The sequence below is a fragment of the Bufo bufo genome, chromosome 6 (assembly GCF_905171765.1).
Source record: "Bufo bufo chromosome 6, aBufBuf1.1, whole genome shotgun sequence".
Taxonomy (NCBI): Eukaryota; Metazoa; Chordata; class Amphibia; order Anura; family Bufonidae; genus Bufo; species Bufo bufo.
The window spans coordinates 7,418,975-7,443,380 of record NC_053394.1 but is presented as its reverse complement, the minus strand read 5'-3'; the positions used below and the strand labels follow the sequence as shown (position 1 = coordinate 7,443,380).

Below are 24,406 nucleotides of genomic sequence, written 5' to 3'. Positions count from 1 at the left end.
AACTCATGAAAAAGATTTGGGCAAGGGTGAAGCAACTGAGAGGTGTAGGTGGAATCAGTGAGCTTTCCCCTATTAGAAATAATCACCTATTGCCTGAATTTTTTACCATGTCTGGACTTCGGAGTTGGGAAACTCACGGAGTGATATGAATTGGCCAATTAATTGAGGGCAAGATATGTAAGTCATTTCAGAACCTGCAGCAGGAATTTAATATCCCTAGGGGATGGTTCTATAAATATCTTCAGGTGAGGCATGCCCTTGAGGTCACGCTGCGGAAAGGATGTGTGATGGCCCAAATGGAGGTGGTTCATAAGCTTGTCCTTCCGACGGGGGGGGGGGGAAAGAGGGCTGATATCACAGGTGTACGCTCTTCTACTTGATAAATTCTTAGAGGGGTTTCCGCTCTCAAGAATGAAGAAATGGGAGGCTGACGTGGGGGATATGTCTAAGGATAAGTGGGAGGATATACTGGAAGGAGTCCCCAGGGTGTCCTTGAGTGAACAGGGCAAACTGTCCCAACTATTTATCATACATAGAGTATACAAAACACCGGTGTTCCTAAAAAAGGTTGGAGTAAGATCTGATGAAAAGTGTCCGAAGTGTATGGAAGAAGGTGCGGATTTGTTACATATGCTGTGGTCTTGTCCAGTAATTGGGAATTATTGGGAAGATGTAAGGAATATGATTAATAGTAAAATGACGTTGAAAATTCAAAATGACCCCAAGGTGTGTGTATTGGGGTATGTGTCTGAGATTGGAGGGACTGAATCGGTCAAGGTTGCGGTGGGGAGGTTGCTGTATGTGGCCAGGAAGTTGGTGGCTATGAGGTGGATCCAGGGAAGTCCGCCTACACTGGGTGAGTTTGAGCGGAAGGTGCATGACATGCTGATATTGGAAAAAGGGGTGTATGTGAAGAGAGGGTGTCCTCAGAAGTTTGACAAACTGTGGAGTGATTGGTTATCTCATACCCATGTGGTTATATAGGCTCGGGTTGGTTCATGACTAGTTAACAGGGTGGGGAGGGTGTAGGGATGGGTGGGGTTCTGGGAGGGTTAAGACATTTACAACTCTTTGTCTCAATATTTGTTTCTGTGTGTGTGCATGCTACATACAGATACATGATATATATGTGTGTTGGTATTTCTACGATACTGCTGTACACTGATTCCACAAGGTGGATAAAGTAAGAAAAGACAATGTATTGTTTCTGTAACATCCTGTCTTTATTGGTTTAATAAAACCGATTTGATTTTATAAAAAAAAAAACTCAGTTCTCCCTACACCGCCGAGCTGTCATGCAGTTCTCTTAGCTGAGCGGAGCAGGCAGAAGCAGGAGCCCGCTCAGCTAATCCTGGCATAGTAGATGGGTACAGGGTACCCATGTGGTATGCCAGCAGTTAGTAATAGTCCAGGGAGCACCGGCAGGAGCAGCAATATGCGCTCCTGCCCGTACTCCCTGCGATGCTGCGGCCCCATTCATAAAATGAGTACCTCGTACTCTGCTGACAGCTCGGCGGTGTAGGGAGAACTGAGTTTTAACGTACCAGTGAATTGTGCTCTTTAGGGGTGAAAAAGTATAGTAAAAATAAAAAACTAATAAATAAAGTATATTAGAATTATTTTTTTTTAGGGGGTTAGGGGCAACATATTAAAAGTTTGTATAAAAGTTTAGTTACTCTAAGTCTTGACCTCCCACTAAGGTGCATAAACAGTAAGTGTCTCAGTTCTGCCGTATAAATTGCAATCAGCGTCGCCATTGCCAGGATGTATGTACTAAATCTGGGTGGGGCGACTACCTCAGTACATGTACTACTAGGGCATATAGAAGTCATGGGGGGGGGGGGGGGGGGGGTCTCTGGTTTGGAGCCTCCTCTGTGCTGATCTCGCTCTTCATTCATCTGAATGGCAGCCATGTAATACCAGATTTCCCCAGTAGAGGTCGCAGCAGGTGAAAAGTCTTGCTGACTGCAGTTTGGGCTGTTCGGAGACACCTGGAGGCTGAAAGCCCATCCTGATCAAACCTCTGAGGCCTTCACAGAACATTACACACAGGTGGAGTCCATTTACTAATGAGGTGACTTCTGAAGGCGATAGGTCACACTGGATCATATTTAGGGGGATCACAGTACAGGGGGCTGAATACTAATGCACCCACACTGTCCAGATTGTCATATATTAATCATTGTGGAAGCCTCGTCTCATCTTCTTCTCATCACACAGACTTGGACTTTCTGTTGGTCGATCACATAAAAGCCCAATAAAATACGTTAAAAAGTTTGTGGCTGTAACGTGAAAAAATGTGGAAAAGTTCAAAGGGTGTGAATACTTTTTCAAGGCTCTGTATATACTGAAGACTGGACCAGACACTGACCCACATCACCACTAAATTTACAGTATATGAAACCTCTTATGGGGGAGCTCATCACTGCTGAGCCCGACACTGAGGCCAAAAGGCATAAAGATCACTTACCTGCTCCGTCCTCAGAGCCATTTCCCTATGCAGATGCTGGATGGTGTTTCTGGAAGTCGCATCTTGTGCAGTCATTCTGTCTTTAGCTGTTTTGAGGTCTCCAATGAGTTGTTCGATCCTCCCTTCAAGCTACAAGAACAATAAGATCTGATATCATCCAGAAATCACAATAAAATCATCATCTATCACTGTACTGATCCTGAGTTACATCCTGTATTATACTCCAGAGCTGCACTCACTATTCTGCTGGTGCAGTCACTGTGTACATACATTACTTATCCTGTACTGATCCTGAGTTACATCCTGTATTATACTCCAGAGCTGCACTCACTATTCTGCTGGTGCAGTCACTGTGTACATACATTACTTATCCTGTACTGATCCTGAGTTACATCCTGTATTATACTCCAGAGCTGCACTCACTATTCTGCTGGTGCAGTGACTGTGTACATACATTACTTATCCTGTACTGATCCTGAGTTACATCCTGTATTATACTCCAGTGCTGCACTCACTATTCTGCTGGTGCAGTCACTGTGTACATACATTACTTATCCTGTACTGATCCTGAGTTACATCCTGTATTATACTCCAGAGCTGCACTCACTATTCTGCTGGTGTCACTGTGTACATACATTACTTATCCTGTACTGATCCCGAGTTACATCCTGTATTATACACCGGAGCTGCACTCACTATTCTGCTGGTGCAGTCACTGTGTACATACATTACTTATCCTGTACTGATCCTGAGTTACATCCTGTATTATACTCCAGAGCTGCACTCACTATTCTGCTGGTGCAGTCACTGTGTACATACATTACTTATCCTGTACTGATCCTGAGTTACATCCTGTATTATACTCCAGAGCTGCACTCACTATTCTGCTGGTGCAGTCACTGTGTACATACATTACTTATCCTGTACTGATCCTGAGTTACATCCTGTATTATACTCCAGAGCTGCACTCACTATTCTGCTGGTGCAGTCACTGTGTACATACATTACTTATCCTGTACTGATCCTGAGTTACATCCTGTATTATACTCCAGAGCTGCACGCACTATTCTGCTGGTGCAGTCACTGTGTACATACATTACTTATCCTGTACTGATCCTCAGTTACATCCTGTATTATACTCCAGAGCTGCACTCACTATTCTGCTGGTGCAGTCACTGTGTACATACATTACTTATCCTGTACTGATCCTGAGTTACATCCTGTATTATACTCCAGAGCTGCCCTCACTATTCTGCTGGTGCAGTCACTGTGTACATACATTACTTATCCTGTACTGATCCTGAGTTACATCCTGTATTATACTCCAGAGCTGCCCTCACTATTCTGCTGGTGCAGTCACTGTGTACATACAATAGTTATCCTGTACTGATCCTGAGTTACATCCTGTATTATACCCCAGGAGCTGCACTCACTATTCAGCTGATGCTTAGCACAGGGATTTGGGGCCCCTCGCCCTCAGCCATGGTGGGGATCCCCCGACTTTCTGCTGTGAGTTTAACCCTTTGGTTGCTCTAGGACGAAGCCTCTGAGCAAATATCTACAACGGCTTCACCTTTGAAGTTTCCTCAGGACACAAGAAGCTGCGTCAATGGAAACCTAAAGACCTGACCTAAATATACGACCCTGACGTCTGCAGCTGGAAGGACAATATACATAATACCCCGCTCCGCTAAATCCGCGCTCTGCATCTATAGTCCATGAAGGCAAAGGGTTAACACAGATAAGGAACACAATTATCTTTAGCGCAAACAAAAACAGACACAATCTGCAGAAATTTTCATCCGCTGCAGAGGGGCCCTGCGCCTGGAGGGGCCTCCGAGGAGGGGCCCTGCGCCTGGGGGGGCCTCCGAGGAGGGGCCCTGCGCCTGGGGGGGCCTCCGAGGAGGGGCCCTGCGCCTGGGGGGGCCTCCGAGGAGGGGCCCTGCGTCTGGGGGGGCCTCCGAGGAGGGGCCCTGCGTCTGGGGGGGCCTCCGAGGAGGGGCCCTGCGTCTGGCAGCTTGTTACAATGTATTAATGCAGGTAAAATGTATGCAGTCTGGGCTATTTCGCTGGCAGAGGATTGTCTACACTGGATAACAGTGTAACAAACCCTCAGATGTAAGTATTAGGATGTGAGACAATGACTAAGTCACAAACCAAAATAGCAAATTACTGTGGTTTTACCTAAAACCGAGGCAGTTTGTAGTAAACTGCTGACTCATGAGAAAACCCCATTCACTGGCAGCAAGCAAAGATCTTGAAAATGTAAGGAACCAAAACAAGAAGCCTAGTTGAAAGTCGTAGAACTTCTTATGGCGATTCGCTCTGCTGCGGCCTCACCGCGCTTACGCCAGGGAGCAGTTTTAGGTCGGCGCGCCCTCATCTCGGGTGAACCGGTCTCATCGTCTATTTTTAGTCTCGTGTTCTGGAAAAACAAGTTTATATTCCCTACGGAATGAGAATCGGCCGGGTGAGATGACCCCGATGAGGTCATCAGACCGGACCCCAAATATCACCTCACACACGGCCGTTACTACAGCGCACGGAAACAATTCCTAGAAGATACAGGTCACCCACATTACACTGCAGAGCCGCGTGCACGGCCGGCCCCACAGGAGGGTGCCTTGATGATAGCGTCATGTGACGCCGCCACCGTTATCGCCTCTGGTCGTCTTAGCGACCTGGGAGACGGTTCCTGGGTTTAAAGAAATAATCCTTTAACAATAAGGAAGTTCTACAACTTTCTAGTAAACTTCTCATTTCAATATCTCACTGTGTCCAGGATCTCTGCTTGCTGTCACTGAACAGGCACATTCACGGTTTAATCAGAGAATGACAACTTTTTCTGACCTATTCCTGCTCACACAGCTGAGGGTTTGTTACAATGCATCAGTGTACAAGCCAATCATACCTGACATGAAAAGTGCGCTGAACCTCAGTCATCAGAAAGAACAGCGATCCGCGTGTCACCCTCGGGCCCCGGAGGAAGGCGTGTCACCCTCGGGCCCCGGAGGAAGGCGTGTCACCCTCGGGCCCCGGAGGAAGGCGTGTCACCCTCGGGCCCCGGAGGAAGGCGGGTCACCCTCGGGCCCCGGAGGAAGGCGTGTCACCCTCGGGCCCCGGAGGAAGGCGTGTCACCCTCGGGCCCCGGAGGAAGGCGTGTCACCCTCGGGCCCCGGAGGAAGGCGTGTCACCCTCGGGCCCCGGAGGAAGGCGTGTCACCCTCGGGCCCCGGAGGAAGGCGTGTCACCCTCGGGCCCCGGAGGAAGGAGTGTCACCCTCGGGCACCGGAGGAAGGCGTGTCACCCTCGGGCACCGGAGGAAGGCGTGTCACCCGTAACTCGGGAGATGCACGGCTCTGGTGGGGGAGGGGGTTTGTACATGAACCTAAGGTAACGTTACTTTGTATATTTTTGTGCTGATAAGGTTTCATATGACAATTCTATAAGTATGCAATGTATCCGTGTAGACGGGTCGGGCGCCACCTTCAAGTGTTCCTAAACTCCCTCCTCTCTGGATTGGTCAACAGGGGGTCAGCAGACCACCAGGCTGAGAATATATGGGGGTCCCACAAACCACTGCACTGCTGACACCGGTGTAGTCTAAAATGAGACAATATGCACCAAAACTGTGTCAAATATTAGAAGAAAAATCTGTCGGAAAGTCTGCCAACCAACAGGTGGAGTGGAGTGTTCAGCCGTGCCGAGCCCCTGGGACAGGCCGAAAACGCGCCAGTGTGTCTGGGTTTACACCTGTCTGAATGTTAGACAGGAAAAGGTTAACAGAAAGCGGCAGGAATGAGAGTTGCATCCTTCATACACATGATTACCATATTCATAGCGCGATGGTCTGATAATAACCCACAGCTGGAATCCAACAAGGACACAATATGGGCCGACATCGAAACCAATGCTCATCCTGGCTGTGCTGATTCACCCCTGTAACACGTCATGTAGGTGACTGGATGTGAATGGCATGACGCCGCAGGGGTGCGGCCCTACACGTGAGGCCGGTCACACAGGATCGAGGCGAGTGACAGGCGGGCGATGCTTCCATACCCAAATATACCGGCCCCGTCAGTGATGAATGACCGCCTCATAAAAACACAGCAATGATAATAACTAATAATGACAGGGAAATAAATAGAAATAATTAACACAATAATTATCTCAACCTTTTTGGCTGCGTTCAGGTTTTAAGCCAAAGCCGGGAACAGATTCCCCACAAGGACTGCAGCGTTCACAGTGAATTATAAGAAAAAAATATATAAAAATCCGCTGGGAAGAATCCGCCAGTGTTTTCCAGATAAGATTGATGGGATCACAGGATCTTGCCATAGAGGGTGGTGCAGAACAAACCAGGCTCCTGTCCGCAGCAGAAGACGTCAGCGCAAACGCCAATTAAAGAGGTTTTAAAGGGTTATGGAAGAAAGAATAAATAAAAAGTGTGGATGGATTTACCACTGGCAGAGCCAATATTCTGGCATCAAGGAGTCAAATTTTTACTTTCCATTTTGAGCAAAATTACTGTGACTTTGTGCGGCTGTCACTTTTCTATATTTTATATCAGAAGCTGCGGTAACATAGCTCCGATCTGAGCCGGCCCCTCTATCTTATGTACCGCCATTGTGACCAACGGACGTGTCCAGTCCTCTGTAAACAGGATCCATTCACCGCACAAGGAAAACTTCTGGAACATCTCAAAACAGTTGGCACTTCTCCATTTTCAAGATCTCTGCTTACTGTCATTAACGGAAACAAATCCTTTGCACGCCTTAAGGCCGAAGAGGCTTCTAAAGCTTCGGCCACGGACATGCTGAGATCATAAATCCTGAGCGGATCCGCTGACCCCCCGCCAGCAATGAATGTGAATGAGATATTCTTGGCCTCACACGTTCAGGCGCTTACATCGAACAACCAACGCGCTGCAGAATTTAACCTCTGAACCAAGTTAAGTTTTACTATGTATTCATTCACTACAAAACAACAAGCTGATAGTCATGTAGAGCACAGGTAGTCTAATACTTATCACAGCTGAGGGTTTGTTACTATTGTATCCAGAATACACAAACCTCTGCAACTCTCTGCTATCCTGACAGTGTTTACAATGTATCAATGCAGTTAAAGGGGTTGTCTGGGTTCAGAGCTGAACCCGGACATACCCCTAATTTCACCCTGGCAGCCCCCCTGACTTGAGCATCGGAGCAGTTCAGGCTCCGATGCTCTCCTTGGCCCTGCGCTAGATTGCGCAGGGCAAAGGCTCTTTTGTTTACAGTCACATACTGCCGGGCGGAAGCTTCTGCCCAGCAGTGTGTCTCACCGGCTGTGATGGACGGGCTTCAGCGCTGCCCCAGCTGTTTTACTGGCTAGGGCTAAAGCCCACCGATCAATGCCGGTGACGTCACCGGGCTTCCTGGCAGCCCCACGGAGAGCCCAGTTCGTCACCGTATCTCCAAAAAAATGAACTGCTTCGATGCTCAAGTCAGGGGGGCTTCCGGGGTGAAAATGGAGGTATGTCCAGGTTCAGCTCTGAACCAGGGCAACCTCTTCAAAGTCTGGTTACAGACGTAACAAACCCTCGGGTGTGATATGTATATGTATATGTATATATATATATATATATATATATATATATATATATATATATATATATATATACACACACGTAACCAGAGAAGTAGGTGCAATGTCCAAAAAGGGGGCAACGGCAATCCCCAATAGTATAATAGAGAAAGCAGGACTGCACTCCAAATTGTGATGAAAATCAAAGTGGTTTTATTCACCCATATTATGGCAAATATTGCGACGTTTCAGCTCATACGAGCCTTCCTCAACCATAGAGGTAATGAAAGTGAAGACATATAAAGCGTTGCAAAAAAGTGTCCCACCCACCAAGGTGTGGTTACAATCAGCCTAAATTACAAACACATGATACAAATATAAAGTGCATGTTTCCAAAGTGACTAGTGTCATAAGTTCCATAATGCCAGGATACAATCCCTTTTATACAGAACAAAACCTATACAAAACTTTGTTCCAATTAGAATAATAAAATAGTGACAACATAGTGGATGAGGATCATAGAAGTGAAAACCTGGAAAGCCATGGAGGCCACATATACCGTCACACTATGACCTGACGCTGCCCGCAATCAGGTGACAGAGCAGCGCCGGCCGGGAAGACAGGTAAGCGCGACTTCTGCTGGAAGTGGAGAGGGGCTACGGCGCAGGACAGGTAAGAGATGTTTTTTTATTTTAATCTGATCTGAGGTCTGATGGGGGTCTCACTATGTGGGCTGATCTGAGGTCTGATGGGGGTCTCACTATGTGGGCTGATCTGAGGTCTGATGGGGGTCTCACTATGTGGGCTGATCTGAGGTCTGATGGGGGTCTCACTATGTGGGCTGATCTGAGGTCTGATGGGGTCTCACTATGTGGGCTGATCTGAGGTCTGATGGGGGTCTCACTATGTGGGCTGATCTGAGGTCTGATGGGGGTCTCACTATGTGGGCTGATCTGAGGTCTGATGGGGGTCTCACTATGTGGGCTGATCTGAGGTCTGATGGGGGTCTCACTATGTGGGCTGATCTGAGGTCTGATGGGGGTCTCACTATGTGGGCTGATCTGAGGTCTGATGGGGGTCTCACTATGTGGGCTGATCTGAGGTCTGATGGGGGTCTCACTATGTGGGCTGATCTGAGGTCTGATGGGGTTCTGACATGAAGGGCTGATCTGAAATCCTGATATTGATGGGAATCTGATCTGAGGTCTGATGTAAAATATTTTCTTATTTTCCTCCTCTTAAAGGGAACCTGTCACCGGGATTGTGTGTATAGAGCTGAGGACATGGGTTGCTAGATGGCCTCTAGCACATCCGCAATATCCAGTCCCCATAGCTCTGTGTGCCTTTATTGTGTAAAAAAAACGATTTGATAGATATGCAAATTAACATAAGAGTCCTATCTTACTTGTGTGACCAGAGAAGAGTCATATTTTCAAGCTCTGACTCATCTCAGGTTAATTTGCATATGTATCAAATCGTTTTTTTTTACACAATAAAAGCACACAGAGCTATGGGGACTGGGTATTGTGGATGTGCTAGCGGCCATCTAGCAACCCATGTCCTCAGCTCTATACACACAATCCCGGTGACAGGTTCCCTTTAAAGCTGGGGGTGCATCTCGTCATCGGGTGTGTCTTATAAAGCAGAAAATACTAAGTTACAGAATGTTTCATTACACAATGACATTTACAGGAAACAATGAAACAAAAAAGCCCCAAAACATTCCTCATTAAAACAGCAACCTGAGCAATACGGAGACGGATCTGTCGATGGGCTAAATGGGGAGGCAGTGAAGGCGGCCATATACAAAAACCTCAAAACCCTGCTAATTGTAGATAAAATACAAGAAATCCTAAACTCCATCTGTACTGGAATGACAGAGACTCTGATATCTTGTGTCCATGGCCAGAATTGATCTCCACACAAATATTCAGGTTCATAACTTTTTCTCCATTTCAACTATTTCCTGAAAAACCTGAACAACGCAAAGATCAGAGACCGAACAAGAAAAGAGGACGAAACACAAAAACTTCCAAACTCAAAAAAATAAATCACTAAATATAATCATGATGAGAAATGGACAAACATGAAGAAGGTTTTCTCAACTTCTCTTTTTTGCTGTTATCAGTATGAGGAACCAAGGAAAGCGAAGGGGAATGTAACTATAATACTGCCTCCCGTGTACAAGAATATAACTACTATAATACTGCCTCCCGTGTACAAGAATATAACTACTATAATACTGCTCCTATGTACAAGAATATAACTACTATAATACTGCTGCTATGTACAAGAATATAACTACTATAATACTGCTCCTATGTACAAGAATATAACTACTATAATACTGCTCCTATGTACAAGAATATAACTACTATAATACTGCTCCTATGTACAAGAATATAACTACTATAATACTGCCTCCTATGTACAAGAATATAACTACTATAATACTGCTCCTATGTACAGGAATATAACTACTATAATACTGCTCCTATGTACAAGAATATAACTACTATAATACTGCTTCTATGTACAAGAATATAACTACTATAATACTGCTCCTATGTACAAGAATATAACTACTATAATACTGCTCCTATGTACAAGAATATAACTACTATAATACTGCTCCTATGTACAAGAATATAACTACTATAATACTGCTCCTATGTACAAGAATATAACTACTATAATACTGCTCCTATGTACAAGAATATAACTACTATAATACTGCTCCTATGTACAAGAATATAACTACTATAATACTGCTCCTATGTACAAGAATATAACTACTATAATACTGCTCCTATGTACAAAAATATAACTACTATAATACTGCTCCTATGTACAAGAATATAACTACTATAATACTGCTCCTATGTAAGAATGTAAAGTCATATAGAGGAGAGGAATTTTCTCCTATTTCTGTTATTACTGTAGGCACTGCACACAATATTACAGCCGGTCATTATACTGCAAGGATCTGTAGCGCACACACAGTACTTTGTGCTCGCCATACACTGCTATTACTGCAGTAACGCTAGTCATACATGAGACACTTGCTGCTTAAACGGCGATTAGCGCAGCATGCATGGTAATTTATTTCAGAGGGGAATAAGAGGCGGACACCTTAGAGCAGCTTATGCAAAACAGGAGAGTCGGGTGAGAAGAAATCCAACACAGAAGATCGCTGACCAAATAACCTACAAGACGGGAGACACCTACCTGCTTTATGGAGTTCAGGTGCAGGACCTCAGTGTCTCCTCGCTTCTTCAGCTCTTCTCTTAGATGGTCCTTCTCAGAGCAAATGTCCAAGATCAGCTGCTGATGCTTCTTATTCTCCTCAATTAACCTGGAAAAAAACACAAAACATGTAAAACTTTACAGGATAATGAGCGATAATACCGTAGAATACACTGAGATATAGAGAACTGCAATCATACAAAGATCCTAGTAGTCAATCTCATCATATTTTTGTCGAGAGGAGGCAGTATTATAGTAGTTATATTCTTGTACATAGGAGCAGTATTATAGTAGTTATATTCTTGTACATAGGAGGCAGTATTATAGTAGTTATATTCTTGTACATAGGAGCAGTATTATAGTAGATATATTCCTGTACATAGGAGCAGTATTATAGTAGATATATTCTTGTACATAGGAGCAGTATTATAGTAGTTATATTCTTGTACATAGGAGGCAGTATTATAGTAGATATATTCTTGTACATAGGAGGCAGTATTATAGTAGTTATATTCTTGTACATAGGAGCAGTATTATAGTAGTTATATTCTTGTACATAGGAGCAGTATTATAGTAGTTATATTCTTGTACATAGGAGCAGTATTATAGTAGTTATATTCTTGTACATAGGAGCAGTATTATAGTAGTTATATTCTTGTACATAGGAGGCAGTATTATATTAGTTATATTCTTGGACATAGGAGGAGTATTATATTAGTTATATTCTTGGACATAGGAGGAGTATTATATTAGTTATATTCTTGTACATAGGAGGCAGTATTATAGTAGTTATATTCCTGTACATAGGAGCAGTATTATAGTAGTTAAATTCTTGTACATAGGAGGCAGTATTATAGTAGTTATATTCCTGTACATAGGAGTAGTATTATAGCAGTTATATTCTTGTACATAGGAGCAGTATTATAGCAGTTATATTCTTGTACATAGCAGTATTATAGTAGTTATATTCTTGTACATAGGAGCAGTATTATAGTAGTTATATTCTTGTACATAGGAGCAGTATTATAGTAGTTATATTCTTGTACATAGCAGTATTATAGTAGTTATATTCTTGTACATAGGAGCAGTATTATAGTAGTTATATTCTTGTACATAGGAGGCAGTATTATAGTAGTTATATTCTTGTACATAGGAGCAGTATTATAGTAGTTATATTCTTGTACATAGCAGTATTATAGTAGTTATATTCTTGTACATAGGAGCAGTATTATAGTAGTTATATTCTTGTACATAGGAGCAGTATTATAGTAGTTATATTCTTGTACATAGGAGGCAGTATTATAGTAGTTATATTCTTGTACATAGGAGCAGTATTATAGTAGTTATATTCTTGTACATAGGGGCAGTATTATAGTAGTTATATTCTTGTACATAGGAGCAGTATTATAGCAGTTATATTCTTGTACATAGGAGCAGTGTTATAGCAGTTATATTCCTGTACATAGGGGCAGTATTATAGCAGTTATATTCTTGTACATAGGAGCAGTGTTATAGTCTTTAAAGAGTAATGTAATGTATGTACACAGTGACTGCACCAGCAGAATAGTGAGTGCAGCTCTGGAGTATAATAAAGGATGTAACTCAGGATCAGTATAGGTAAAGTTAAAGGCGTATTCTCATCCTGTAAAGTGACGGCACATTGCTAGAATATGCTATAAATGTCTAATAGGTGCAGGTCTTGCCTCTGCGACAGGGCCCTGCAGTGAACGGAGCGCATGCTGTGTATGCGCCTTTTCCGCTGTGATACTTCCGAAAGCAGAAAGATGTTCTTGCGATAGGATTGGGTCCTAGAGATGGGGCCTGCACGGATCTTACATTTACGGCCTACCCTAGCTATATGCCATAAATGACCATCTGATATACTTATAGTATATACTGTCACTTTATAATCGCTCTGGGGCCCCGGCAATCCTGAGGAACAATTGGTGAAGTGCTGGTGTCACTTTGCTTCCCGATGTAATCTTCACCTGTACACCGGCGCCCGTCACCAGTGGACCTCATTCCTGGGAGCCGCAGGGGATCATAAAGTGAATGGTATACCCTAGCAGCATGCTATAAACACGGGCGGATATTTCTCCACGTATCCCCCACGTCTGACCGCTGATCATACACCACACAGCCGCAGGAGGAGCTTTACCTTTTAATGGAGTTTTCCTGCTGCATATACTTGTCATGGACACACTGTTCCAGCATATCCAGGGTTAAGCCACCTTTACGGATGCCATTGTGTAACTTGTAGTCCACCTCGGAGAAGTTCAGCTCACTCTCTATCTCATCCAGTAAAGCCTCCTGGGATGGCGGGATGTGGATCTTGGACAGAAGATCTTTGGTGCTGATGGTATCTAAGGAGACCTCGGTCTCCAGGTTTTCTTCGGGATCGTCCTTCACATGTGGGACCTCCTGGACGGGGGGGATTTCTGGGGTCACAGTTTTAGATTCATCAGGGTCTGCGGTTTGAGGTATAGCAGCTACATGATCTGCAGGTTCCGAGTTACGGGGGGCAGCGGGGTCGGATTGGGGGTCACAGGTCTCATGGGAGTCTTCTGATGATGGAGGGGTCACAAAGCCCGGCTGCTCCTGAGTTAACTCTTCACTTCCCAGTGCAATCTCTGCCGCTAGCTGTGCTTCTGATTTGTGGTCATCTCCTTCACAGTCTTGGGGAGGCGACTGACCCTCAGCGGCGGGGGGTGGACGGTCCTGAGAATGACCCCCAGGTTCCTCCATGACTGTAAAGCTGAAAAGGAAAGTGAAAAAAAATGAATGAATAAACTATATAAACGTGTAGACATGATATATATCGCATAGGGGACCCCGAACTTCCCAGGGGCCACATCTGCATGGAGCCAGTCTATCCCCCACATTACAAATACAGACTGATCACTTAGATTGGCTTGAACGTAGGGATGATGGGAGTGATACATTATGATTAGATTGTGAGCTCCTGGGGTCAGGGATGGAATACATAGCATTGAGGTCACTAGGCACTCTCCATGCCTGCCCTCAGAACTTATAGAGCAGGAGGATATCACCTGCACACTGAGTGTGGCGCCCCCCACTGGATATTATGAGGGGTCCGCTGTCTGCCTCCTGGGGCTGAGGATTCATCAATGGGAAGGACAGGGAGGAGGTCCGGACATGCTCTATATGAGCGTCAAAAAAGGGCAAAAATAAACGTATCCGAAGGCGAAGACGCGGCAGCTCGGAGAGCCGACAGCGAGGGGACGCTTGGTTACTAAGGAAGATTTCCTGGTCGTCATGGTGACTGGGCTTGTCTGGCCTACTAATAAATACACTATTTAAACCACAAAGCCACAAGATAACAAGACGACGAGAAAGAAACCAGTTCACACACACAATGCCCTTCCAATACAATGAGTCTTAAAGGGCCAATGACCCTCGCAGTGCAGAGAGCGAGCTTAGTTAAAGGGTTGTCCAAAGGAATCGCGCGCACGCTCTGGAAAGCGCTTAGCATGACGGAAAAAGCCACTTACCTATTGACCAGTACCGAGCGTCCAATCCCCACAGCTTCCGGACCCCTGTGACCTGGACATGCGGCGAGGTGACCTCAAGCAGCACATCACCACGAATGGCTGCAGTATAGCACGCGAAAAATCGGTGGGGCGCCACAACTCTGTTCCACAGGGGACCGGCGAGTCCCCTGGCGCTGGAGTGGAGCCGCTCTGAAGAGGTAAGTGGAGAAGAAAACTGCTCTGGGGCGACAGACGTCCCCTTGAAAGCCGCGCATGATGCAAAAACGTGGCCAAACTCTGCCGGTCACGAGGGCACGGACACACATGATTTACGGGTGCTCTGGGTGTCTATGGCACATGGGGCGGTCACTACCCCCTCTGCCAAAGCAAAGAAGCGGTTTTCAAAGGACGGCGTCACTTCTGCAAGTAAATCTGCTGCTCACGTGCACAGTCATGGCGATCCACAAGCATCTGCAAACCGCACAGCTTCGTGGTAGTCTGTGCACCTGTACGCTAAGTGCACACAAGGCAAATTACAGGTAAATACCAGCAGATTTTCCTGTAAACCGCGACAAATAAATGCATGAAGTTCATCTGCAGGGCTCACAGAAGGACCACTATTCTAAGACATAACCTTTAATTCTTTAATGATAAAACCAGTTCACCCATGATATACAATAAGGAGAAATTATTATTATTTAAATCTACAAAATAGCAAAAAACTATTCCGATGACATGGTTGTAGGAAGGTATAGTAGGCATACCATTAGCTTAGGGTGTAGGGCAACGTCCCTATCTCTGCCACCCTGCCTACTAACGGAATAGCCGCCCCGATAGGGGCGATCCAGTGCCTCCTAATAACCCTAGGATAGCCCTGACACGGGGATGTATTCCAGCAGTGTGGAATACTGGCTGTAAATATACATCTGGACTACTATAAATTGCCAAAAATAAAAACCAGATTCAGTGCCCCATGCGGGGTGAAGAGAAACCACCCAATAATGTACAATAAGGGAAGAGTAGTGATATAAAGAAAGATGGAACACAAATTGGAAAATAAATACTAAAAAATGTCCTCCACCGTCGCTACGCGTTTCGCCTAGTTGATTTCAGGCTCCTCAGGGGACACTCAAACACCAAAGTTACCCGTTACCCAGATACCGGCGGCAGGAGCACAGTATCCGCTATTAGGATGATAACGGACAGCCGATAACTACATCAGAATCTTGTGACTTTCTATACTACACCACAACTCTCCTCCACTTAGAACGATACGCTCCAATAGTTGAATCTATTTACAGAAAAGTTCTGACACGATACCCTTGGACCCATTAGTTCAGTCTAAATCCTGCCGGTGTATTGTGGATAATGATAGTTGACCTTTAACCCCGACCATGCCAACGTGTTACGGCCATTTATCGCCTGGTGCAGAATGCACCCTAGTTAAACATTTTATACTTGCGCGCCCAGGATTAGAGAGGGTCGGCTCGTGTCGGACCCTCATGAGTCCCACAGGGAGAGAAGGAGGTGGCTGAGGTGTCCGCAGATGAAAAGCAGCAAGAAAGATTTAGGCTACTTTCACACTAGCGTTTTTCTTTTCCGGCACAGAGTTCCGTCCTCGGGGCTCAATACCAGAAAAGAACCGATTCATTCACTGAACATGCATTCTGAATGGAGAGAAATCCGTCCAGGATGCATCAGTTCAGTCAATGAACAGCGTTTTGGACGGAGGAAAGACCGCAATGCCGGATCCGTCCTTCCAGTCTGCGCATGCGCAGAACAGTAAAAATGTGTAAAAATTAATAAAATAGAAACTGATCCATTTGTCCGTATGACAAAAGGAGAGACGGATCCGTTCTAGTTGCAATGCATCCGGATCCGTCTACAAATGCCATCTGTTTGCATGCAGATTGCCGGATCCGGTGACGGAACTGCCTGCCAGAATCCTCTGCCGCGTGAAAGTAGCCTTAGAGGATCTGATACGTGGGATCTGCGGAGGGTCTTAGTTTACACCGATATAAAAGAAAAAAAATGGGGGACTGCAAATAATTCTAGTCTCCATTCACATCCAGAGCAGCTTCTGCTGAATGCCCTTAGCCCTGCCGACTGTAATCGGAGCTCCCACAATGCACTGCTAAATTTAGGTCTAAATGCGACTGGAGAAGAAATCTCAGAACTAAAAGTCACCAGAAGACGAGAGGAGCGTCCACAGTGACCACTCTGTGCCGCAGGCGTCCTGCTGGGTCACCCCTTCCCCCTTATAATTCACAATCGAAGCTCCGACACCTCAAAGACTCTTCTCCTGGAGCGGTTTATTACAGTCAGGAACAAAGTGCAACCTCTGCTTCATCAGTGCAATCCTTAGGAACTGCCAAAGTCCAAGACGTACAATAGTTATGGAAACCAACTGTGTCAGTGGAGACAATCAGCAAGCAGGGAAGCACTGATCTCTCACGGGGTCCACGGGTGGAGCAATACAACCCTTCCAACCACAGACCTCACCTGGTCACCGGGCATACACAATGGTTATTACCAAGCCGCTGCCAGACCCCCTGTCAGTACGTTAAAGGGGTTGTCTCATTAAGACAACCTAAGCCCATATCCAGGTGTCCGATCGGCGGGGTTCATATCCGCCTTAGGCCTCATGCACACAGCTTAGGCCTCAAACAACAAATCCGCAAAGCACAGCAATACCAGCCATGTGCGTTCTGCATTTTGCGGAAAGGAAGGTCTGACCCTTAACAGACCAGTCCCATCTTTGTCCGTGATATGGACAAGAATAGGATATGTCAATTTTTTTTTTTGCTCGGCTGTAGAAGGGCGGTACAGATGCGGACAGCACACGAAAGTGCTGTCCGCATATTTTGCGGCCACACTGAAGTGAAAGGGTCCACATCCGAGCCAAAAATAACGCGTCTCGGATGCGGATTCAAAAAACGTTCGTGTGCACGAGGCCTTAACAGAAGACTGGTGGTTTCTCAATGCAAATCCTCAGGTTCTCAATGGAGGGCACTAGAGAGGAAGCTGCACAGGACAGAGGGCACCCGCTCCGGAAACGTCCGATCACTGGTCAGGACCCCTGCAAGCCACAGTGACCAGAATGAGGGTGAAAGTACCGATACAGCAAGCGGAGATCCTGACAACGGCAGGGAAGCAGCAGAATCTGCTCGGGAAACGTCCGATCACTGGTCAGGACCCCTGCAAGCCACAGTGACCAGAATGAGGGTGAAAGTACCGATACAGCAAGCGGAGATCCTGACAACGGCAGGGAAGCAGCAGAATCTGCTCGGGAAACGTCCGATCACTGGTCAGGACCCCTGCAAGCCACAGTGACCAGAATGAGGGTGAAATTACCGATACAGCAAGCGGAGATCCTCACAACGGCAGGGAAGCAGCAGAATCTTTCCACGTCTTTTCAGATGAGTCCGTGGAACACTGGGCCATTGTGGAGCCGGTGACCAGCGGCCACCGAGCCTCTCCGCACAACACATCACTTGTGTCCAAGCCGCAGCGAAGTCGACGCACGCTTCATTAGATTTCATTCATGAGGCCACAAGCACTCCCATCTTCTGTGTAGCAGAATGCTCATCCTCCACGTGTATCTTTTTCCAATAAATTGCAACATTTTAACACATTTTGTTTACTTCGATTCTTCACTGTTTAAAATCTCTGCTTGATGTCAGTGAATGTAAACATTTTTCTTTCCATCCAGAGAGGCAGAAAGCTTTTCCAAACCTAATCCTGCAGGCACAGCTGAAGGTTTGTTACAGTTGTGTCCGTTGTACACAGCAGCAGCACAAATCTCTCTGTTCTGGAGGCCAGACAGTGGACTGGACACATGGTAACAAACGCTCTGCTCTGAGAAGTATTCGGTCAGGAAGGGATGGGTAAACATATATATTACAGTTCATTGACAGCAAGCACAGATCTTTAAAATGCTAAGTAAAAATTCTAGAACTTTTCATTATATAAAAATTAAAGGGGTAGTACGGCGGGCTACGGTAAGGAGCAGAACGGTGTAAAAAAAAAACCTAAAAACATTATTTACCGCGCCCCCCACCTCTGTCTTTCCGCGAGTCACTTGGCACACACGGAATGGCAGGAGCTTCCCGCCCAGTCGCGGTGACAGGCGGAGGGGCATCTCCTGCCATTCCCTGTGTGTCTAGCCAGAACCATGGAGCAGAGGCCAGCGGTAACCAGACAAGCCTCGGAACAGCAGCGACGGGGGATGGGCGAGTATTGTCACTTATTTTTAACACCATTCTCCCCCTTATCTAGGAAACTGAACAGCCCTTCAAGATTGGACACCGGCCCTTTAACACGCTCATGAAGGACAGATCGGCAGTGCAGTGAGAGCGAAGGCAGCGGTATCCGGCGCCTGAACGCGGCATGTGGCCAAGCGGCAAAGTCCCGAAAGGAACTAAAGAGTCCAAATGACAAAAAATAAATAAATAAATCAGGAAAACGGGGGAAGCCGCTCACAAATCACAACCTAATACAGACAGCGGCGATGAGATGCGGCAGGAAACCCGGTAGTCACAGAGCATCCAATAGAAGACATGGTGTACCGGCGCTCCAGTATCGGTAATACGCTCCATCACATCACTTATCTTGTTCTGATCCAGAGCTGCACTCACAATTCTGCCGCTGAGGTCTCCCAGGATTCCCCACTTGTTCTGGTGATTTGCATTCTGAGAAGTATGGTCAAAGGTGGACAACCCCTTTAACTTCACTGCATCGCTGCGCCCCTGAGCGCTCATAAGGGAAACTTCAATTGGGGCCCCGACGATTATAGAGGTGGCGGAGCGGACCGGACGTGTCCTGGAGATCCAGAAAGAATTTCCCAAAACTACTGGCGGTGTAGCACAGACATATCAGTGCTGGGGGCAGGGCGAGCGGACGGGGGCTTCTCTGCGCCTGACACAGGGAGGTGCAAAAATGCAGAGATAACGGCAACCTGTACACACAACAGAAACACTGACAGACCCCACATAGCATGCACAACAACCCCCAACATCCTCCACCGCTGTTCTAAAAGGGCAACAGGCGGCTCCATCGCCCTCACCCCAAATAGCTGCAGGCGGCATCTTCTCCCCCCTATCTCAATGCTAATAGAATACTTTATGTCCCTCACCCCCAAATATTTACAGGCAAGCTCGTCTCCCCTGGAGACAGCACCGCCGCCCCCCGTCCCCCCAGGAGACAGCGGCACCGCCGCCCCCCGACTCCCTTGAATGGCACCGGTGGCCCCCTGACTCCCTTGAATGGCACCGCTGGCCCCCCGACTCCCTTGGTGGCCCCCACACAGACCTCATGGGCCCTATGTCCGCAGTAAGGCAGTGCTGGCTGCTGTATGACATCACTCACCTATCACACACAGGGTACATGTACAGGTGGATACATACATGTCACACACAGCACGTACCTTTATCACTATTAATGTACAGTGTATCCCATACACACTGTGTCTCCGCCCCCTACACCCCACACACAGCCTCTCACCCGCCGGTGCCCGGTCTCCTCAGTACACAGCCATCCTCTGTCTCCCTCACTGACACATCAACAAAGATGGCCGCCGTGCCGTCAAGTCCTGCAGTCGCTGCCACCAATCAGCGCGGCGCTTCCAACTGACGTCAAGAGCGTACCTCCGGCAACACTGCAAGGTGACTGCCAGTGGGAGGAGCCAACCGCTATCACTGCGTGAAGGGGCGGAGCTGGTTGCTACTGGCCTAGTAGAGAGGCTGTGAAGAGGAGGGGAGGAACAAGAAGCGGCCTGCCGGATAAGGGGAGGGGCCGAACGTGTCCCATGGGCGGGGCCTGCAGTGTTCTGGGTGGATCTATTGATAGTGGAAGCTCTTCCCAGGTGTAGTGGGTGAGACTGTGCGTGACGTCAGTGTACCATGTGATCACCTGCCACTGCCCTAATGATCCGCACCTGACTGTAGCTCCGGATGCCTTCAGTCAAACTCGCACCATTTTGCAAGCAAGTTCAGTCCGTTTTGTCTGCGATTGGGTTCAGTCTTTTCAGCACATGATAAAAAATCTCTTAGGCCCCTTTCACACGGGCGAGTATTCCGCGTGGATGCGACGCGTGAGGTGAACGCATTGCACCCGCACTGAATCCGGAACCATTCATTTCTATGGGGCTGTTCAGATGAGCGGTGATTTTCACGCATCACTTGTGCGTTACTTGAAAATCGCAGCATGCTCCTCTTTGTGCGTTTTTCACGCAACGCAGGCCCCATAGAAGTGAATGGGGTTGCGTGAAAATCGCAAGCATCCGCAAGCAAGTGCGGATGCGGTGCGATTTTCACGCACGGTTGCTAGGAGACGATCGGGATGGAGACCCGATCATTATTATTTTCCCTTATAACATGGTTATAAGGGAAAATAATAGCATTCTAAATATAGAATGCATAGTACAATAGGGCTGGAGGGGTTAAAAAAAATAAAATAAAAAATTAACTCACCTCAATCCACTTGATCGCGCAGCCGGCATCTCTTCTGTCTTCTTTTTTGCTGTGTGCAGGAAAAGGACCTGTGGTGACGTCACTCCGGTCATCACATGGTACATCACATGGTACATCACCATGGTAAAAGATCATGTGATAACCGGAGTGACGTCACCACAGGTCCTTTTCCTGCAATCAGCAAAAAAGAAGACAGAAGAGATGCCGGCTGCGCGATCAAGTGGACTAAGGTGAGTTAAATTATTATATTTTTTTTTTTAACCCCTCCAGCGCTTGTTTACTATGCATTCTGTATTAAGAATGCTTTTATTTTCCCTGATAACCATGTTATAAGGGAAAATAATACAATCTACCCAGCACCTAACCCAAACCTGAACTTCTGTAAAGAAGTTCGGGTTTGGGTACCAAACATGCCGATTTTTCTCACGCGAGTGCAAATCGCATTACAATGTTTTGCACTCGCGCGGAAAAATCGCGCATGTTCCCGCAACGCACCCGCACCTTTTCCCGCAACGCCCGTGTGAAAGGGGCCTTAGGCCTCCTGCACACGACCATATGGCTTTTTCAGTGTTTTGCGGTCCGCAAAAAACGGATCCGCAGAAAATACGGATGACGTACGTGTGCATTCCGGAACGGAACAGCTGGCACCTGATAGAACAGTCCTATCCTTGTCCGTTATGCGGACAGTAATAGGACATGTTCTATCTTTGAACGGATATACGGAAACGGAAGGCATACGGAGTTCCTTCTGTTTTTTTTGCGGATCCATTGAAATGAATGGTTCCGTATACGGAACGTTAAAGGAAAAAAAAAACGCTCATGTACACAGACCCATTGAAATGAATGGGTCCGTATTCATGCGGGTGCTATGCGTTGACCTCACACATCACACCCGCGTGGAAAACTCGCTCGTGTGAAAGGGGCCTTAAAGGGGTATTCCGGTTATAACAAGTTATCCTCTATCCACATATAGGGGGGATAATTATCAGATTGGTGAGGGCCCCATCAATCACGAGAACAGGAGCCCATACCCTGTGGAGCCCCCTGAAATGGACGGAGCGGCTGGTCAGAAGTGTGCGCCGCTCTATTCGTTGCTGTGGGAGCGGTGGAGATAGGTGAGCGCTGTAGTCGCCAATCCCCCGTGCTTCTATACAAATTAATGAAGCGGCCACATGCTTTTCCGACCAGCCGCTCCTTCCGTTTCAGGGGGCCCCACAGGGTACGGTGCCCTGGTTCCCATAATCGATGGGGTCCCAGCGGTAGGACCTCCACCAATCTGATAGGGGATACGTTGGTATAACTGGAATATGCCTTTAAGGGGCATCTGTCACCATATTTATGAGCGTTAACACGGCCGACATATGAGCCGTGCACGCCCCCCCCCCCCCCCCCAAATGTCTTTGTGTGGGTTCAATGGGGGGAGATTTATCAAAACTGGTGTTAGGGAAAACAGGTTTAGTTGCCCATAGCAACCAATCAGATTGGAGCTCTGAAAGATAAATCTGATTGGTTGCTATGGGCAACTAAACCTGTTGTCCCTAACACCAGTTTTGATAAATCTCCCCTAATGTGTAGAAAAATGATCAATACTTTTAATATGGAAATGAGCCCCTGGGTGCAACAAGGGCAGTGCCGTTGCACCCAGAAGCTCCACTCCCTGCTTGCTTTGATGGCCCCCCACAGACTGACAGGTCAGGCAGTGAAAGCATATTCACTCCTGGCCCTGAAGTCCCGCGGAAGCGTGTTCCACCCACGCGCTGTTCAGGTATGGAGCGCCTCCTCAGTGTGTGCGCCAAACACGCTCCACCTTCCTATAAACGCTTGTTCCCAGAATCCTGCAGTGTAAGGCTGTGTTTCATCTGTGAAGAATCCGTGTCTGGTCCGTGTGTCATCCGTGTTCCACGGACTCTGCTGAGCTGAAGATTCATTTCCAGAGCCTCTCCTGCCTGTGGCCCAGGAGACAGAACATTTTTTCGCGGACCCATAGACGCCAGTGGGTGTTTGGGCAGCATCACGGGCCAAACTGATGCATGGTCAGCAGAAAACCACTGATGTGTGAACCAACACATTAGGCTGGGTTCACACGGGGGGCGTTGCGGGAACAAACATTGTAATGCGTTTTGCACGCGCGTGAGAAAAATCAACATGTTTGGTACCCAAACTTCTTCACAGAAGTTCGGGTTTGGGATCGGGGTTGTGTAGATCACATGATCTTTTACCATGGTGATGGATCATGTGATGGACCATGTGATGACCAGAGTGACGTCACCACAGGTCCTTTTCCTGTACACAGCTAAGAAGAAGACAGAAGAGATGCCGGGCTGCGCGAGCAAGTGGATTAAGGTGAGTTAAATTATTTTTTATTTATTTTTAACCCCTCCAGCGCTGTTTTACTATGCATTCTGTATTCAGAATGCTGTTATTTTCCCTTATAACCATGTTATAAGGGAAAATAATAATGATCAGGTCTCAATCCTGATCGTCTCCTAGCAACCGTGCGTGAAAATCGCACCGCATCCGCACTTGCTTGCGGATGCTTGCGATTTTCACGCAGCCCCATTCACTTCTATGGGGCCTGCGTTGCGTGATAAACGCACAATATAGAGCATGCTGCGATTTTCACGCAACGCATAAGTGATGCGTAAAAATCACCGCTCATGTGCACAGCCCCATAGTATCAGAGAACATGGAGCGTACTGCTCTCAGTGTGCTCCATGTTCCCTCAGCAGCACAAGTGAGAAGGAAGCAGTCTCTCCCTCCCCCCTGTGCTGCTTCCGCCAATGAGGAGAGAGAGGGGCGGAGGAGGGGAGGGGCTGTGGCCACTGCGCCACTAATGATAACTAACGTTTAATACAGATACAGGAGGCGGCAGAATCACATAGCCGGCACAAGGCCTCTAGGACAGGGAGCTGCGATCAGTGGCAGTTAACCCCTCAGGTGCGGCGTAGTGCGCCCCCCCCCCCCCCTCAGTATTAAAATCATTGGTGGCAGTGGCCTCAGGCTCCCCTCCCCTGTCTTCATTGGTGGTACAGTGGCAGTTGTGATCGGAGCCTCAGCAGTGTATTCCTGGGGCTCCGATTGGTTACCATGGCAGCCAGGACGCTACTGAAGCTCTGGCTGCCATTGTAATCTCCCTGCTGCGGTGTACACAAAGCCCAGGGCAGCAGG

At 47.0% G+C, this 24,406-nt stretch overlaps 1 protein-coding gene across 3 annotated transcripts in view; it reads right to left on the bottom strand.

Annotated features, from left to right (window-relative positions):
- Nucleotides 1-20,392, bottom strand: part of CCDC186 (coiled-coil domain containing 186) — a 49,115-nt gene extending 28,723 nt beyond the window's left edge. For 2 of the 3 annotated variants that reach the window (XM_040435199.1, XM_040435200.1), the window contains exons 1-4: nt 19,406-19,802; nt 13,436-14,032; nt 11,260-11,386; nt 2,471-2,599 (exon numbers count right to left, since the gene is read on the bottom strand). In XM_040435199.1, the coding sequence (XP_040291133.1) occupies nt 2,471-2,599; nt 11,260-11,386; nt 13,436-14,032; nt 19,406-19,458 (906 nt within the window). In that variant the 5' untranslated portion in view covers nt 19,459-19,802. Of the gene's footprint in view, nt 1-2,470; nt 2,600-11,259; nt 11,387-13,435; nt 14,033-19,405; nt 19,803-20,270 lie in introns of those variants that run through there. The other variant, XM_040435201.1, reaches the window with a different exon arrangement.
- Between the last annotated feature and the right edge of the window lie 4,014 nt (nt 20,393-24,406).